Source organism: Ictidomys tridecemlineatus, chromosome 13 (genome assembly GCF_052094955.1).
Source record: "Ictidomys tridecemlineatus isolate mIctTri1 chromosome 13, mIctTri1.hap1, whole genome shotgun sequence".
NCBI classification, from domain to species: domain Eukaryota; kingdom Metazoa; phylum Chordata; class Mammalia; order Rodentia; family Sciuridae; genus Ictidomys; species Ictidomys tridecemlineatus.
The window spans coordinates 43455686-43474311 of NC_135489.1; the positions used below are offsets into that span (position 1 = coordinate 43455686).

Consider the following 18626-nt stretch of genomic DNA (forward strand, 5'->3'; position numbering starts at 1 on the left):
ATTAAACTTTCTTAGCATAAGTTCACCATTAAGCAAATTATAAGTGCTTTGAAGAAAAAAACCATACAAGGCCTGAAATACTATATATAAACCATCATTAAAATATAATTCGCCCTGAGAAGAACAAGTGACCAGAACACTTAATATAGCAGAGGAGTATAACAATAAAAGTACTTCAGGAAAAAACAAGAATCTTAAAGGTTCACCGATCGCTTTGTAGGAATAACTTGATATTTTATATACATATATCATGCTGATTTCCAGTTCAATGACACATATCTATGGCCAACTGCTAAAAGGATCACTGTGCTATCAAGGTTCATTGTCCTTTATCATGGGCTCCAAGTATCCTGTAATCATGAAAGGCAGAAAAGGACACAACAGCATAAATACAGCACCACTGTTTTAAAACTACAACTTTTTGGACTAGTAACTTGCACAAAAGTTGAAACCCAGTTCCATTCTTTTTACCATTATAGTACAATTTGGCAAATGAATGAATGAATGAATGAATGAATGAATACAAATGCCATCTCAAAGAGTCTATTATGCTTCCTAAATAAAGGATGAAAAGGAGGTTAATAATTCAAAAGACTGAGATAACAAATGGTGTTAAGGAATAAAAAATCTGATACTGATAAGATGTTAATAAACAGATACTTTCATATCACACTGGTAGGAAAAAACTAGGTCAATTTGGACAAGCAGCAATTGGCAAAAAATATTTTTTTAAAACCTGATAATAGATCCAGACAAAGACACTTCAAAGAAAGAAAACTACAGACCAATATCTCTAATGAACCTTGACGCAAAAATCCTCAATAAAATTCTGGCGAATCGGATTCAAATACATATCAAAAAAATCATACACCATGATCAAGTAGGATTCATCCCTGGGATGCAAGGCTGGTTCAATATACGGAAATCAATAAATGTTATTCACCACATCAATAGACTTAAAAATAAGAACCATATGATCATCTCGATAGATGCAGAAAAAGCATTCGACAAAGTTCAGCATCCCTTTATGTTCAAAACTAGAAAAATTAGGGATAACTGGAACATACCTCAACATTGTAAAAGCAATCTATGATAAGCCACAGGCCAGCATCATTCTGAATGGAGAAAAATTGAAGGCATTCCCTCTAAGATCTGGTACAAGACAGGGATGCCCTCTCTCACCACTTCTGTTCAACATAGTCCTCGAAACACTGGCCAGAGCAATTAGACAGACGAAAGAAATTAAAGGCATAGAAATAGGAAAAGAAGAACTTAAATTATCACTATTTGCAGATGATATGATCCTATACCTAGCAGACCCAAAAGGGTCTACAAAGAAGCTATTAGAGCTAATAAATGAATTCAGCAAAGTGGCAGGATATAAGATCAATACGCATAAATCAAAGGCATTCCTGTATATCAGCGACAAATCCTCTGAAACGGAAATGAGGACAACTACTCCATTCACAATATCCCCCCAAAAAATAAAATACTTGGGAATCAACCTAACAAAAGAGGTTAAAGATTTATATAATGAAAATTACAGAACCCTAAAGAAAGATATAGAAGAAGACCTTAGAAGATGGAAAAATATACCCTGCTCATGGATAGGCAGAACTAACATCATCAAAATGGCGATATTGCCAAAAGTTCTCTATAGGTTCAATGCAATACCAATCAAAATCCCAACAGCATTTATTGTAGAAATAGATAAAAGAATCATGAAATTCATATGGAATAATAAAAGACCCAGAATAGCAAAAACAATGCTAAGCAGGAAATGTGAATCAGGCAGTATAGCGATACCAGACTTCAAACTATACTACAGAGCAATAGTAACAAAAACAGCATGGTACTGGTACCGAAACAGGCGGGTAGATCAATGGTACAGAATAGAGGACACAGTAACCAATCCACAAAACTACAACTATCTTATATTTGATAAAGGGGCTAAAAGCATGCAATGGAGGAAGGATAGCATCTTCAACAAATGGTGCTGGGAAAACTGGAAATCCATTGGCATCAAAATGAATCTGAATCTCTATCTCTCGCCATTCACAAAAGTTAACTCAAAATGGATCAAGGAGCTTGATATTAAATCAGAGACACGGCATCTGATAGAAGAAAAAGTTGGTTATGATCTACATACTGTGGGATCGGGCCCCAAATTCCTCAATAGGACACCCATCGCGCAAGTTATGGTTAACAACTAGAATCAACAAATGGGACTTACTCAAACTAAAAAGTTTTTTCTCAGCAAAAGAAACAATAAGAGAGATAAACAGGGAGCCTACATCCTGGGAACAAATCTTTAATCCACTTTAGATAGAGCCCTAATAACCAGAATATACAAAGAACTACATCGATGTTCATAGCAGCACAATTCACGATAGCAAGATGGTGGAATCAGCCTAGATGCCCTTCAATAGATGAATGGATAAAAAAAATTTGGCATTTATACACAATGGAGTATTACTCTGCATTAAAAAATGACAAAATCATAGAATTTGGAGGGAAATGGATGGCATTAGAGCAGATTATGCTAAGTGAAGCTAGTCAATCGTTAAAAAACAAATACCAAATGACCCCTTTGATATAAGGGGAGTAAACAAGGACAGGGTAGGGACGAAGAGCTTGAGAAGAAGATTTACATTAAACAGGGATGAGAGGTGGGAGGGAAAGGGAGGGAGAAGGGAAATCGCATGGAAATGGAAGGCGATCCTCAGGGTTATACAAAATGATATATAAGAGAAAAGGAGGGGTAAGACAAGATAATACAAATGGAAGAAATGATTTACAGTAGAAGGGGTAGAGAGAGAAAAGGGGAGGGGAGGGGAGGGGAGGGGGGATAGTAGAGAATAGGACTGACAGCAGAATACATCAGACACTAGAATGGCAATATGTCAATCAATGGAAGGGTAACTGATGTGATACAGCAATCTGTATACGAGGTAAAGTTGGGAGTTCATAACCCGCTTGAATCAAACTGTGAAATAGGATGTATTAAGAACTGTGTAATGTTTTGAACGACCAACAATAAAAAAAAAAAAACCTGATAATAAATATCCATTTGGCCCTCCAATTCTATTTCTGAATTTTTTTTTTAAAAAGGATCAAGGATTTAATTGCAAATAGGCTTGTACAGCATTATATTAGAAGCTAAACATGTTCAACAAAAGATGAATAAATTATAACATGCCAAAGAAATGTACAAAACAATGGCATATTAAATATACATTATGGAGCAGGGTTGTGGCTCAGTGATAGAGCATTTGCCTAGCATGTGTGAGGAACTGGGTTGGATCCTTAGCAACACATAAAAAATAAGTAAATAAAATAAAGTTATTAAAAAAAGAGTAATTGTCTAAAATATGTATATACATTATATCATTAAAAAGATTACCAAAAGTATTATTACAATATGAATTTTGTAAAAATCTGATAGACTGTGGATAACTTTTCTTTTACATTTTCTATAATAGGGAAAACAGTGGCTTTGGAGCTCCTGACTGGGGCAATGGAACATAGCTGGGTTCACGGAAATGGGAACATTCTCCATTTCATTAAAATAAGCTGTATGTTTCCTTTAAGATCCAAATGTGCCTCTTTGTGATGGCACAGGCCAGATTCAGCAACTTATCTTTTACCTTGGAAAGAGTATCTTATGTTCAGAGTCATTAAACCCCTACAAAGTTCATTCAAGATTCTTAATTTTGGTGGGATTTATTGCTCAACATGCCTGCACCTTACCAAAATGTTTGAAGGAGTTATTACTTCTTACTCACCAGAACAATCAGAATGGTATTAATATAATGGACTGATATAATTTGTGTCAGGAAGAGGCTGTCCAGGACCTCAGACTATACTATCATATAAGATCTGATGTAACCCTGAGGTTTTATGAGGCTAATAAAGGTGCCCTGCTGGCCTTGACAGCTAAAGCTGTCAAGGATTCTGATGAGGAACTGGGTTTACTAATAGGCACATCAGAAACAACTATAATAGAAACCACCACCTGATAAGTTTACAATAATCCACTGTCATTCTCAAAGATGCACCTGTCTTCCTCAAAGCTAAATGAGGACATAGTAGAAATCACTACTTCAGCATTTTTCAAATCCTTAGTATTTTGCCAGGCAGATGCAAATTTAGTGGCTTGTACTTTCTCTCACTTCCATGGGCCAGAGAACCAATGGGAGAACTCAGTTATTGAATATATCTATTTCAATTATGCATTCCAGAAATGTGAAAATATCTCTCGTGTTGGTTGAGGGGCCCACTGTGTGACAGACTAGAGTCAGACTCCATTGATATTGATGGAAAACAGTGTTGTTTTAGGTCTTCTAGAATTCATGTAAGAAGACACTGACTAGAATCCCTTTTAACCTTAAATTTCCCCTTCTCTAATGCACTGTTATCCTGGCAACAGGCTGCATGCAGATCCTTTGGAAAGGCTTGATTTACAGTATAAATTTTTAGATGTGTGGCAGGGTCTGTGTTCAAGAGGACCAGGTTTTCTCTTAATTCAAAGGTTTTTTAGTCTGTGAACTGGCTTATGTTTGGGGACTGATTAAGGGCCTATATATAACTCTATGTACTTATTTGTGTGATTATTTCAAAATGTTTAAAATTTTAAATTTATTGAAAATTACTTTAAATGTTTTAAATTAAGATATCACAAACTGAAAATCAGGAACAAAAAGAATTTTTTTTTCTGACAGATCTAATTCATTACATAGAAAAAAATTTTCTCTTTCCTAGCTTTTGCCAAGTAAACAAGCAAAAAATTATTTTTCCTATTTCCAAGGCACCAAAAAAATTCTGAATCTCAATGGATCATTTGGGTAGATTCATTTCTCTAATAGAGATTAAGAAACATCAAAAGTTGCTATAATTTCCTTCCTTTTAATATAAAATTGTGTATACACCTACTTTTAACATAAATTTTAAAGATTTCACACTCATAACCCAAGTTAAAAAAAATCTGACCATGATTTAGTGAAATCTTATTACTTCTTAGTTAAAATATCCAACACTAAAAGGGGCTAGACACAGGAAGAACTGATGTGCTCTCGCCATCTGCTGCAAAAACTAGTCAAAAAGCACCCATCCCAGGAGGCTCCAATCAGCTAGAAATTTACACCACAGCCTAATTGCTAGAGGCCTATAGCTTTTACTGACTTAATCCAAGTCATACTTCTCTTTACCATACCTAGAGTTCTTCTGTTTAGACAAATCCACGGAGACTTAATAGGCTGTCCATCTATTTTAGACCTAGAATATCATGATCGACTCGTCAATACCAAATATCTGTAACTCAGACTATTCTGATTCCTGAATTGGCTTTACTAACTCTGACAGTAACCAAATCCACCTTATCTTTAGCAATTAAATTCTGCTATTTGTTTCTGTCACCTGGGATTCCATCATTCACAATAAATTCAGGAAGCCTAGTTTGATGGCAGGGGCTCCCCTTCATTACCGGCTTAAAGCAAATAGCAGAGCTCTTCAAGGTTGCTGAGGTTCCCTTCATGAATATATTTCTCCTAAGTATGATAAAAGAAGTGTCCTCTGGACACACCAGAAGGACATATGTGATCAAGTCTTACATGATAAATTTCCTCCGTCATCTCAATCTCTAAAGCCTTTGGAAACAAATATGCATACTATATAATACAACTCTATTGTCACTTAGTTTTGGCCACCTTTGGGTCTTTCAACCAACCCAAAACAAACAAACAAACACTTATTAAAAGCCTTTCCTAGCCCTCTGACCTAATATCTTCTATCAAAAATCTTTGTTTAGTGAATCCCTATCAATAAAGTCAGCCTGGTCCAACTTTATAGCCTTCTAATGAATGGACCTGAGTATAGAATCTATACTGAATCTATACTCAGGTCCATTCATTCCATCCCCGCCACTTCCCGCCGCCCCAGGATTCAGGCAAAATCATGCAATTTGTGTCATCATGGGTCACACTTAGTACCACATCCTATGGACACTGTAAGATGAGCCTGATTATAGGTAAAGAAGCAATGAGAAGTAGTGAAGGGAGGTTCTGAGGAAGATCAGTAGTCCTTTTGCAAGGGAAGCAGTCACTTACCTTCAGAGACTAACCTCCCTTAGTCAGGGCTAGGAGGACTGGCACAGGTGGCAGGACAAAAATGAGGAATTAAGGTACCCACCTTCATAAGAATCTATTCATATTCCAGTTCTCAATTTTTGGTTTCCATTTCCCCCCCACAAAATGTTACGATTTTAACACAAAAAAATCGTACAAGACTAGAAATTCAATTTGTGTTATAATTCAGTTACCTGCAGGAATAGATTTTAGATTTAGTTTCCAGAAATCTCTGCTTTTGGATACAAGAAGTAAAGATTTCTCTTAGGGCAATTACAGAGGCTTTAATTTCCTTCTGTGGATTCTGAGCTCAGAATTTGAAGCCTTTTCTTTGCCTAAGTTCTCCAGTGTTCTGTGAAGAAAAATACCTATCCCACTACTCATGTTTTCACTTAAGTGTTCTGTGGTAGTAAATACCTGTTGTCCTAAAAACTGTGCCTTCCAAGGGCACTTGATTTTTAGTGTCTACAACTGGTAATTACTTTTTCACTGAGTGCCATAGACTACCTTGTCACCTTTACTACTAAAAACAGGGTAATTACTATTATCTTTAGATCTAATTAGAGAAACAATTCTACAAAACCCAGAACTAATTCAGGAAACCATGTTCAAGGTGCTATTTCTCTGTAGCTAACTACAGTACAAATTTCTACATCAGTTAGCATTTTCTCGGAGAATACAAGAGATGATATAGAATATGGAGATTTGGCTACCTGTAATTGTGAGCCTGGTTAGACAGCTTATGTTCAGCTGTTGACTCTGTATGGTGTTGGATTTAGCCCAATGTTTGGAGAACCCAGAGAGGAGGAGCTGTTTGCAAGGACAGTAACGCCTAGTATACCCACACCAATCTGCCAAATACAAGACAATGACTGTGGTTTCACTTCTACTTTTTAGAATCAAAACACCTCAAGGCCCATGCTCACCATGAACTATGAAAGAAAAAAGATTCTGGGAAACAGTTCCAGATTAGCTAATCTGACCTAATACAAATTTAGCACATTATCTTCTTTTTTTTCCCAATATTTACTTGAGGTTGTCATGACTAACTTGCAATTCTTCTAATATCGCTTATTTCTGGCATCACATTTTCCATTTCCAAAGAATCATTCACTTTCTCTGATTATTTTAAATAATTATTCTAATTTTGTACAATGGTTGTGATATATTCCACTTCCTTCCTTTTTTCCCCCCCCTTCATACCTTGTTTTTCTTCCATATTCTGCCTTTTAGCTTCTGCAGAAGAGGCTTTCCTCAACTAACTGGTAATCCTTGCCAATTTGTTCATATTTAAAAGTCACATAACTATTAAATACTACCGAATATCCTTATTGCTATTCTTTATTCTTGCAAATAAAGATCACTTATGGGGAATTTGGGGAGAAGGAAAGATAAACCCATAATGTGCAATTCAACACATTTCACAGAAAGTCACTAAAGATAGCTGACCCCAAAAAGTCAATTTTTAAGTTGAGATTTATATTTAGGTCACTTATGGATAAAGAGGTGGATATGTTTAATTTAGAATGAACAAAACAGAACACAAAAACTATACTTTAAAATATAAAGAACTGCTTCTTTATCTGAAGTAATAAAATTCTCTAAATTCTACTGAATCTATATGATACTGATAAACAGCATTAGATGACAACAAATTGGTTTAAACCTCTCATAAGTCTGCTATAATAATAGCAAACGCTGAACACTTGTCTGTTATCAGTCCTCACTGACACACACCCCCCACAAACAGTCTGGTAGAGGATGGGGGTAAAGAATGGTTACTACCTGAGCCCCTTAAGAAATGAAGATAAAATTTGGGGCTTTCAGATCAGTAGCCTTTTAGTTAAATTACTTAGTATCTTTCCAGATGGAAGAACCACCTGGAATGGCAACCAGAAGGAGATACCTTTCTTTGAGAAACAGTTTGTCTCAAACTATATTAAGGCTTTGGTCTTTCTAAAATCATTTCAGACAATATTACAATTATAATTTAACCATACCCTCAAGTGATAAGAAATAGCAAATATGGTCAAGAAAATAATGTCCATTTAATGTCATCCAAATATCCATAACAATTCAATCTGGTTCTGTGTTTCAAAACATACACATTTCTATTATGGAAAATTTTCTGTAAATGATTTTAGTATTTAAATAAACATTTTAAATCCAGGTATTAAAGGGTATTTCAGAGGTTCCCAACACTTCTGTACCATGTTTCCACATAGAAACAGAACCTCAACTTTGAGGACACTTTGAAATGGTAGAGATGCAATAAATAAAAACTGTAGTGACAAACATTTATAAATGATCATATATGTTGCTAGCAAGGGAATGAAGAAACAGGCACTCAGTGGTAGAAAATGACATGATATTTTTAGATATTGCTATTTTTAGACATGATATTTATATTATGAAAATATTTATTTATTAAATTTTAGGGTGTACATATACTTTGACCCAGAATTTCTACTTCTAGAAATCAATCCTACAAAATAAATGAGTTTATTAAGATATAGATGTTCATTGTTTATAATAAATAAGTGAAAATATTCTCAATGTCTACCAGTCAGTGGATCAATTAATTATGACACAAGAGCAGGTACCTGTATGGGAAAATGTCTTTCATAGTTAATTTATGTGTCAGCTTGACTGAATTTAGGGGTACCCAGACAACTGGGAGAATATTACTTTGTAATATAAGTGTTTTCAGATGAGACTAGCATTTGATTAGTAGACTGAATATAAAAGATCCACCCTCACCATCTGGGAGGACATGATCTAATCCACAAAGGACCCTCAGAGCAAAAAGATAGAAGGGCAAATTTGCTGTCTTCTGGAACAAAGACACTCATGCTCCCCTGCCTTTAGACATCAGAGCCCAGGTTCTTACTCCAGAAATTATACCAATATTCAATTCTCTTCTGCCTTGGACTGAGAGTTACATCACTGGCTCCCCTGGTTTTCAAAAATCAGGCTAAATTACACCACCAAATTTCCTGTATCTCCAAGTTGCATACAGCATATGATAGGAGTTTCCAGCCTCTCTAGTTGTGTGAGCTAAGTCCCATTTAAAAATTCCCTCTTAGATATCTATGTATACCTTGTTGATTCTGTTTCCCTGGAGAGCCCTGCTAATACAAAGTCCAAAATAGATTGCTCTACAAGTTGTAGTACAGCATATTCAATATGATCCCATTATGATCTATAATGGGATCATACTGAATAAGAACATGAACACCAAATTCTGTAGAAGTGTATATGGGTTCCTCTACTTAATAACTATGTAATTTTAGATGGCATCTAATCCTCTCTGTAACTCATATTTTTCATTTAGAGAAAGCAACAGTATAAGCTTACAGAGAAATTGTGAAGTCTAATGAAAATAATACATTCTAATTGCTTGATGAAGGTAAACTATTAATAGTATGTACTGTTTTTTGTTTCTTTGTTTTTTTTTTTTATTGGTTCTAGAGATTGAATCCAGAGGCACTTAGCACTGAGCTACATTCTCAGTTCTTTTATTCTAAGACAGGGTCTCACCAAGTTGGTTAGGACCTCACTAATTTGCTAAGGCTAGTCTCAAACTTGCTATCTTCCTGCCCCAGCCTCCTGAGCCACTGGGATTACATGTGCCACCAAGCCCAGCATATATGTATTTTCTGAATTATGCATATGTAATTGAATTATATATTCATTTTCACCAATAAAATGGACAAGATCACATGGTTTAACCTAATATATACATGGAATCTTTCAAAAAGGATTTCCAAGAAACTTAAGAGCTATTTTTCCTATTCTTCTATACTAATTAGACATGTTAATTAGACCATAGTCAAACACCTCCTCTTAAATAAAAAGCTCTAGTAAGTAAGCAGTATTACGGCAGACATAAGAGATCTCCCTCCCCGACAAAATCACTATCATTTGTTGACTGAGTGATCTTCTTTCTATAATACTCTTTCAGGAAGATTACTCTTCATTTCAAATAATCTTAAAAGACTTATAGAAGGCTAACACCAGAAATAATCTCAGGGATTATATACCAAGATAAATTCATGCTAGTTTAAACACTTTCAGAAAGTTATTCCTGAACTTTGATCTAAGTATTACATTCCAAGGAGTTCTGGTTTTAATATTTCTGTATAATTATCCTTTTATAAATTAGGTAGAAATAGAAAAGGCACGAAATAAAAACAAAACAATATTTTCTGAGAGATACAAAGAAATGTGAGGGAAGTCTATGTTTGAGAGGACTACCACAGGTCCTAGTACTGCATCCGGGGGAAGCTGTATCCCAATAAAGGCTGGAATGAACTCACAGGAAAGCAGTAATGAAGAAAATTACTTTTCCCCATAAATCCCTAATACCATCTTCTCTGAAGAAGACAAAGTAACAGACTCCATCACACTCTGCTTCCTGAATTTCCTTTTGCCTCATATGGATACACACCAACTATCAGAGTTCCAAGTACTCTTGAGTAGAATCCTCTCTGATGCCATCACTGCCTTTTCAGGACACTCCCATCCAGCTTTCTCAGACTTTATTTTTTGTTATGGGCGGGAAGCTGTTAGTGAATGTTTTCTGTGCTTGTTTTAAAAATCAGGGGCATCATCACTTGTACTGAAGTAGCTGGCTTTCATTTCCCAGAAAGAGTATACCACTGAAACATGGAAACAACTTGGAGGAGAAAGGGAATACTGTGTAAGGTGTATTTTAAGCAAAATATACCAGGTATATCTAACACATATACAAAATTTGAAGTATGGTTTCTACTGAATGCTCATGGCTTTCACAGCAATATAAATTTTAAAAATTATTAAATCTGACCATTAAGAAGTTGGGTCCGTTCTCTGTACTTTCGTAACTCCAAAAATTGATTTTATATATAATCATGTGATTTTTAAAGACATATTTTAAGGTTAAAATGAACCTACTCTTATATTTCAACAAAAAAAAACATTGTTATTAATGTTGGGCCATTAATATAGCACAGAACTATTTAAAAGCATTGCTAATGGGGGAAAAGGACAGATTCTTTCTGATTCAAGGATCTTTAACACAAGAAGTAAAGTTTTAAAATTCCAAAGAACCCCAAACACATTATCTGCATAATATCTATACATAAAACACCCAAGCAAATATGATAAATATTAAAGAATTTTCTGTTTTTCTATATCAATATCTGTACAGCTTACATAATTCAAAAACTAACTTCATCCACTTCAAACCACATCAGTAAATTAAGGATATATTGAACGTATTCCACTGTAGTAAATTTTAACTCTCTCCCCCAAGCCAGTAGACTTATGGTATAAATTTTTGCTTCAAAATGATAACTGGTACTGACTGCTCTTTGTCAAGACAATCAGAGGAGACAGTATCTGGTGCTTTTCAGCTTTACCAAGACTTCTAAAGATATTAGTATCAACTTTCAAAGGCCAGGTAAAGATACATCTTTTACAAATATATTATTTTTAAGGAAAGGGGAAGTTTTACACTTTACACTTTGTTTTATTATAACAGAAAAAAATACTAATTCCTCCAATTTACTATCAACAAAAAAATGGTAATTTCTGAATTTTATAGGTACTAAGTTTAACTTTCTGAATTAAAAAAAAAAATTTATTCTATTCAGCCTTCCAAACTGAAAACTCTCCATTTAACAGAAAAAAAGCCTGGATTTGAACAAAGGGAACCATACCCTATTCTGCTTCCTTCTGGGATTATATGCTTTTTCTAAAATTTAAATCAAATAGGCACGATTTCAGGTTTTCACATATAAATGACGAAGCAAATAACAAAGCCTATTTACAGAATACAGAATATTAAAACTAAAAATTATTTCATGCATCATTTTTATCTTATTTGTGAGAGAATAAAGGAAGTAAATAGACAATCTGGCTAATGCAATTCAAGTTATTAGAGGGGCCAACAAATCACCAATGTACTTAAATACTGAATGAACATGCATCAGGGTTCCTGTTTCCCATTAAAAAGTATGGGGGGGGGGTGCTGGGGTTGTGGCTCAGTGGTAGACTGCTTGCCTAGCACATGTGAGATACTGGGTTTGTCCCTCAGCACCATATAAAAATGAAATAAAGATATTGTGTATCCACCGATAACTAAAAAATAAATATTAAAAAAGACTTATGGTTAAAATACTACGAATAAAAATCAACAAAATAAAAGCAGTCTTCAGCTAATTTTCAGATAAGAATTATACTAAAATGTCACCACTTGATTGAAGAAATAGTTCAGTTCAGAATAGCATTAACCAAATGTCTGACGACTACCTAAGCTTAAATTCAAGGCAACACAATGGGAGCCAGGCAGTTCAATATATTTATATCCAAATTACAAAACATCTGTTTTGAAAGAAAAAAATTAAATATTTTTACATCTTAATACTAAGAGGTAAGCCACATAAATTGACTTTAACATTGCTTTGAAGACAAATGGCACATTTGCTTCTTATAATACTCCTAGGGACTCAAATATACAATGAATAAAAAATACTTAAAAATCTGATTTATACATTGGAAAACATTTAACATCTCTAAATTTGTGACAAACTCAAATAAGACTAAAATGAATGGAGAAATTAATGATTAACATTTCAAATTCATGAATAATTAAGGCTGAAATATGGTATTAAAAGTATGATGATAAATATTAAAAATTATTAAGCACTTATCTGAGGCCAGAAACTAATTAAGTACTTCAAATAAACAAATCCTTAAAGCATTGTAAGGCAGGTAATTATACCCATCTAACAGAGCAGGCTAATTGAGGACTGGGGTTTAAAGAATTTGTCCAAAATTACAAAATCTAACAGAGGCAACCATGAAACTCAGATGTGTCTAAATCCAATGTATATGTATAACCCCATGTGCCAAGATGATTTCCTGCATGTGAGCATTTAAAATAATTTGTTATATAATGCTACTAGAATAGGAAAGTAGGAAAGGAACTTAGACATCTTTACAACTTGTTCTCAAATGAGTTATATTATAAATAATAACTACGTGGATGAAAAATTATTAATTATTCTTCTCATAAAAGAAAAACTATGCTTAACAAGGCCTATTTATAATATCCTTAATGATGATGAAACAGCATGCCCAATTTTAATAAGATATTTATACACATTGATATATAAGTGAACCAAAGAAAAAAAATGGGGCAGTGGGTTGTCCTACACTAGAAAAGTAGAAATGAAAATTTCTCTACTGGACTAGTTGTATTAGGGTTCTGTAGAGGAACAGAATCAACAGGAAGTGTAATTATGAAAAGCAGACCAGAAGCTGGACAGTCCACAATGGCCGCCTGCAGGCTGGAGAATTGGAAGAACCAGCAGCTACACAATCAAAGAGGCTAAAGCCCCAGAACAAGAGGGATCAAGAGTGTTACCCTAGTTTCAGACCTAAGCCTTCTGGACAATCACTGTTCAGAGTCTGCGTTGGAAGTGTGAAGAAGCGAGAATCCCACGACCACAGCAGTATTCAAGAAGCCATTCAAGCAGAGTGGAGCTTGCACCTGCTGCTGCTGCTGTTGCTGCTGTTGCTGCTGCTGCTGCTTTAGTCTTCCAACTTTTATTCCATCCAAGACATCAACCTACTGGTTGGTGCTGCTCATGCTTAGGGAGGGTCTCCATTTCAGTTAATATCCCACACGCCAATCATTCCTAGACACACCCTCACTGACACAAAATCCTCCTAATCCTGGGTATCTCTTAATCCAATCATGTTGAAAATCCAAATTGACCATTACACTAGTTTTGCCATAGGAGACTTTGAGAACATTATGGTAAGTCAAATAAGCCAATCACAAAGGACAAATGTTGTACAATTCCACTCCTATAAGTTATCCAAGTAGTCAAATTCATAGAAGTAAAAGTTGAGTGGGGGTGACCAGAGAGTTAGGGAAGGGAGAAATGAGGAATTGTGTAATGGGTATAGAATTTTAGTTTTATAAGATGAAAAAGTTAGATCTTTTCAACAATGTAAATATGCTTAATACTACATGACTATACACTTAAAAATGGCTTAAGTCAAAAAAAGAAAAAGGCTTTAGTATAAATATGTAAACAGCTATAGATGTACAGAGGCTAGGGATATAAGCTCAGTGATAGAGCTCTTGGCATAGCATGTGAGGCCCTGGGTTTGATCCCTAGTGTGTTTACACGTATGTATGTTTGTGTACACACCCCTATCCACCAGGAGAACAGTCCTTCCACATTGTGCAATATAGTAGCTACCAGCCATATATGATTATTAAAATAATGCTAATTTTGAAAAAATTAAAAAATCTTTTCCTCATTTTAAGAGCTCAACAGCCATATGTGGCATTATCAACATAACCATAGAAAATTCTATTAGATAGGATTGGTTTAGTGTACAGAAATGACTCAAATACATATGAAAATTTGCATTTGATACAAAACTGTGTGCAATAAAGGTGGCATTTCAAATCAGTAGGGAAAGAATTATTAAATAAATAGTGTTGGAACAATTTATTAGCCAGAGGAGAATAGGGGAGGGTGGAAGAAATAAAGCTAAACATATATCTGAACTGCATGAACCAAAGATTTACACCTAAAAAAATAAAATAATTAAAGTACTAATTACGAATGGACTTTCTAAATAGAAAACAATCCTAAAAGACAGAATGAAAAAAAAATTAAAAATGAAAGAAAAATTTAAAGAAAAATTAAAATTTTAGATGAATAAAGGTAAAAACTTTTAGGTGAATAAAGTCCATACAAACTGAAAAGAAAATGAGAGGGGATATTTATAACTTTTTTTTATCAATTAAAACACAAAATTCAGTGGGAAAAAGGCCAACTGAATGTGTCAGTACACACATGAAAAATTACTCAATTTACTCATCACTTAAACACTATTACAAATTGCATTTTCAATCATGAGATAGCAAACATAGTCTCCAGTATTAATGGGAATATACAAGATAGGCACTAATGGATATTAAAAACTGATAAATGTTATTTAGAGCAATAAATAATAAATAATAGCTGTGAATAAATGAATGTAGGCTTGACTTTCAAGTAGTTTGAGAGGTAAAAAACTTACCTAGTGCAGGTATAAATGAAACAAGGTCAGGCCTAAATCAATAGTTGGTAGAGCAGGGTGGTGGGTATATGGAGGCTCATTATCCCCCTTCCCCAATACTGGGGGGATTGCATTCAGTGGCTCACACATGATAAGAAGTGCTCTACCACTGAGTTATATCCTCAGACTGTCTATGTTTGCATACATTTGAGTTTTTCCATAAAGGTTTTCTTAATATGCATATTCTTCAATCCAGGGGTTCAATTTCTAAATTTTCACCTCTAGCTGCACTGTTGCAGCACACTACAGTGTAAGTATAAGGGTGTTATTTGAGGCAATAAAAGTAAAAATCTAATGTTTGTTGAAAAACTGATTGGAAAAAAAAACTATGGTTTATCTAAATACAGTAATGTGATATGCCTTTAAAGAGTAGAAAAAGAAATTATATGAAACAGATTATGGGAAGAAGAAAATATCAAGGGCAGACCAATAGGTACAGTTTGATCTTTAAGTGAAAGAATCAAACAAATAGCTTTGTGAATACACCTTGATATATGTCCACATTCATAAAATATTTCTGAAGAGATATGAAAAAACAAAATGGTAGTTACATCTGATTGGGTAGGGGCTAAGGAACATATCACATTAGAAATAAAAAATAATTAGAATTATTTAATCTTTCTTCTATTAAGGTGATTGGCATTTGCTTAGGAACTGTCAATATTCAGGGTCAAGGCTGGTAAGAAGCTGCCTCAAAGTACATTTAAATTCTATGGGCAGAACAGATGAGTTGTCACTCTTTTATTGCTGACCCCATCCCAGTGCTCTTATGGGACCTTTATCTCAGTCAGCTCTGATAATTCAACTCAAAGACTAATATTTCAAATAATTTCTCTGAAGATATAAATAATATCCTTCCTTAGTATTAATCAAACAATTAACAATATTTATTGAGCATATAGATGCTCAGTTCTACAGGGAACATAAGCTCATAGGATAATAATCCTTGCTCAAGAAGTTTATAATCTAAGATAAGAAAACATATTCTTTCAAAAAATAATAAGACAACAATTAAGCCATGCAAACACATTCAGTGCTCATAAAAGGAGAAGTTGATGTAGAAATGAATAATCAGGGTTCAGGGAAGAAATAAGATAGCAGATTCAATCTTAACAGATGAGCTAGATTTAGATAAACAGAGGGGGAAAAGATTATATAAAACCTCTAGAAAGAATACACAGAAACAAAAAGTTGAAATAGACTCAGTACAACTGGAGATGGGGGGGAAAGGAAGAAGTTTGAGTAAGTAAAAGTAGGAATAAATTTTCAAAGGGACATACATCTTAAAAACCTGGAAAAAATTGTCTAAGAGTTTGGGAGCAACAACATGCAGAGCAGGGCAAACTATTTCCATCTCTTTGCTTCTTTTTAGCATGTTTGCTTGATATGAAAAATAAAATAATGGGTGCTATGTCAGTACCTCACTTCCAGATTCGAGTGGTCTCTTCTTCCTTGGTCCAATAGCTGCAAGAGCTGTGAGATTAGCATCTCTGTGCTGTATCTGGGCAAGTTCCAATTGCTGTAACTAGGAGATGGAAAAAAAAAAAAAAACCAGCCATGTTTATATACACTCATGCTCAGAGGAAAAAAAGAAACTGATCACTAAGCCTATTTCTGTATACTTCCCCAAATAAAGTTATAGTATAAAATAAATATTAGATTCCCTTATACCCAAGGGCATGTTTTCTGACTCCTTGCTTCCAGAAACAAGAACTTTAGCCCTTAGTTTTTATCCAGAAGAGGCAAAAAACTTAGGTAAAGGGAGTACAGGACACAAGAAAAGAAAGGCATCTAAACTACAATTTCTCCCTGGTTTAAGCACAGTTATGAAATGTCTGAAGAATATGATGAACATCAAGTTGGAGAAAGACTGGCCCACTAAAGTCAACCTTTCAGATTTTTTTAAAAAAACTACTTCAACATATGAAAATTAAATATATATGTCATCTTTTGTTTACAAATGGAGACAGTGAGATTCTATGACAACTTCTCAAAAGTCACACAAGTAATAACAGAAAGAAATAGCACTTGGAACCAAGCGTTAATTACCAACATTTTTAATACATCATGCTGCCTCCTTTGCAAATAAAAATCATGGATTTTACTCTATATTTATCTTCACAGAAAAAAAGTGAAGTGATTTTTTTTATATAGCTTTCATCACACTAATCCAGAATGCCCGGATCTACAAGGTATAATTTCTGAGTATGCACATGAAAGATGTCCTATGAAAGGCAGAAACGGCATCATTTCGTCAAGGCAGCTAAGTGTCATTTAGGTATTTTTTGAAAAAATAAAGTGTGAAAGTAAAAGCAAAATACTTCTAAATTTGTCTCTTTAAGTTTTTCCAAAAGAGGAACAATATTCAATTCCCATCAAAACCTTACAACTGGAGAGGACAAAGAGGCAAGAAGATGAGGCTTGCTGAAAGTCACTTATTCTAACAGGATCAAGACAGTCAAATGAAGGTAACCTATGGAGAAACACTGCCAATATTCTTCAAAAGAGCATTAACCAAATTTTAAAGACTTTTTAAAAAATTTTTTATTTTTTTAAGAACAGGATGAAGGCAGACGAAATGGTGCCATGCCTGCAATCCTGATGACTCTGGAGGCTGAGAGAGGAGGACAGCCTGGGCAACTCAGTGCGATCCTGTCTTAAAATAAAACAGGTTGGTGCTCAAGTAGAACACTACTGGATTTAAGCCCCAGTACTACAAAACAAATAAATGAATGAATAAAAGCAGTATAAAAATAGGAAATAGTCTGTGTAGTGTTATCCTTAGAACTGAAATTTATGTTATTTATGTTACTGCATAAATACTCACTTTAAGATAACTTCGGTTTATTTGAATATTAAGAAAAACAATGAGCAATCCAATAGTAACTAAATAATAAAGTAGAAAACAGCTGATATGGTCTGAATGTCTGTGTCTCAATGTTGAATCCGAACCCCTAAGATGACAGTATTAGGAAGCAGGACCTTTGGGAGGTGACTAGTTCCAGTGGATGGAGCATTCACAAATGGGATGAAAGAGAGACTCCTTGCTCTTTCCACCATATGAGAACCCAGTGAGAACAAGGCATATATGAGGAATGGGTCTCATCAGACTCCAAATCAAATGGCATCTTGATCTTGGACTTCCCCGCTTCCAGAACTTGAGAAATAAAATCCTATTAGTTATAAGACACCCAGTCTAAGGTATTTTGTTATAGTAACGAGAATGTATTTAAACAACTAACCAAAGAAAGTAAAGTAAGAGCCAGGCATGGCGGCACATTCCTATAATCCCAGCGGCTTGGGAGGCTGAGGCAGGAGGACAACAGGTTCAAAGCCAGCCTGAGCAATTTAGTGAGGCTATAAGTAACCCAGTGA

General features: G+C 34.6%; 1 protein-coding gene across 1 annotated transcript in view; it reads right to left on the bottom strand.

Annotated features, from left to right (window-relative positions):
• The window catches only part of Taf4b (TATA-box binding protein associated factor 4b), a 131612-nt gene that overhangs the window by 18070 nt on the left and 94916 nt on the right, over positions 1-18626 (bottom strand). The window contains exon 14 of the mRNA XM_021728930.3: positions 16672-16776. Coding sequence (XP_021584605.1) covers positions 16672-16776 — 105 coding nt within the window. The remainder of the gene's footprint in view (positions 1-16671; positions 16777-18626) is intronic.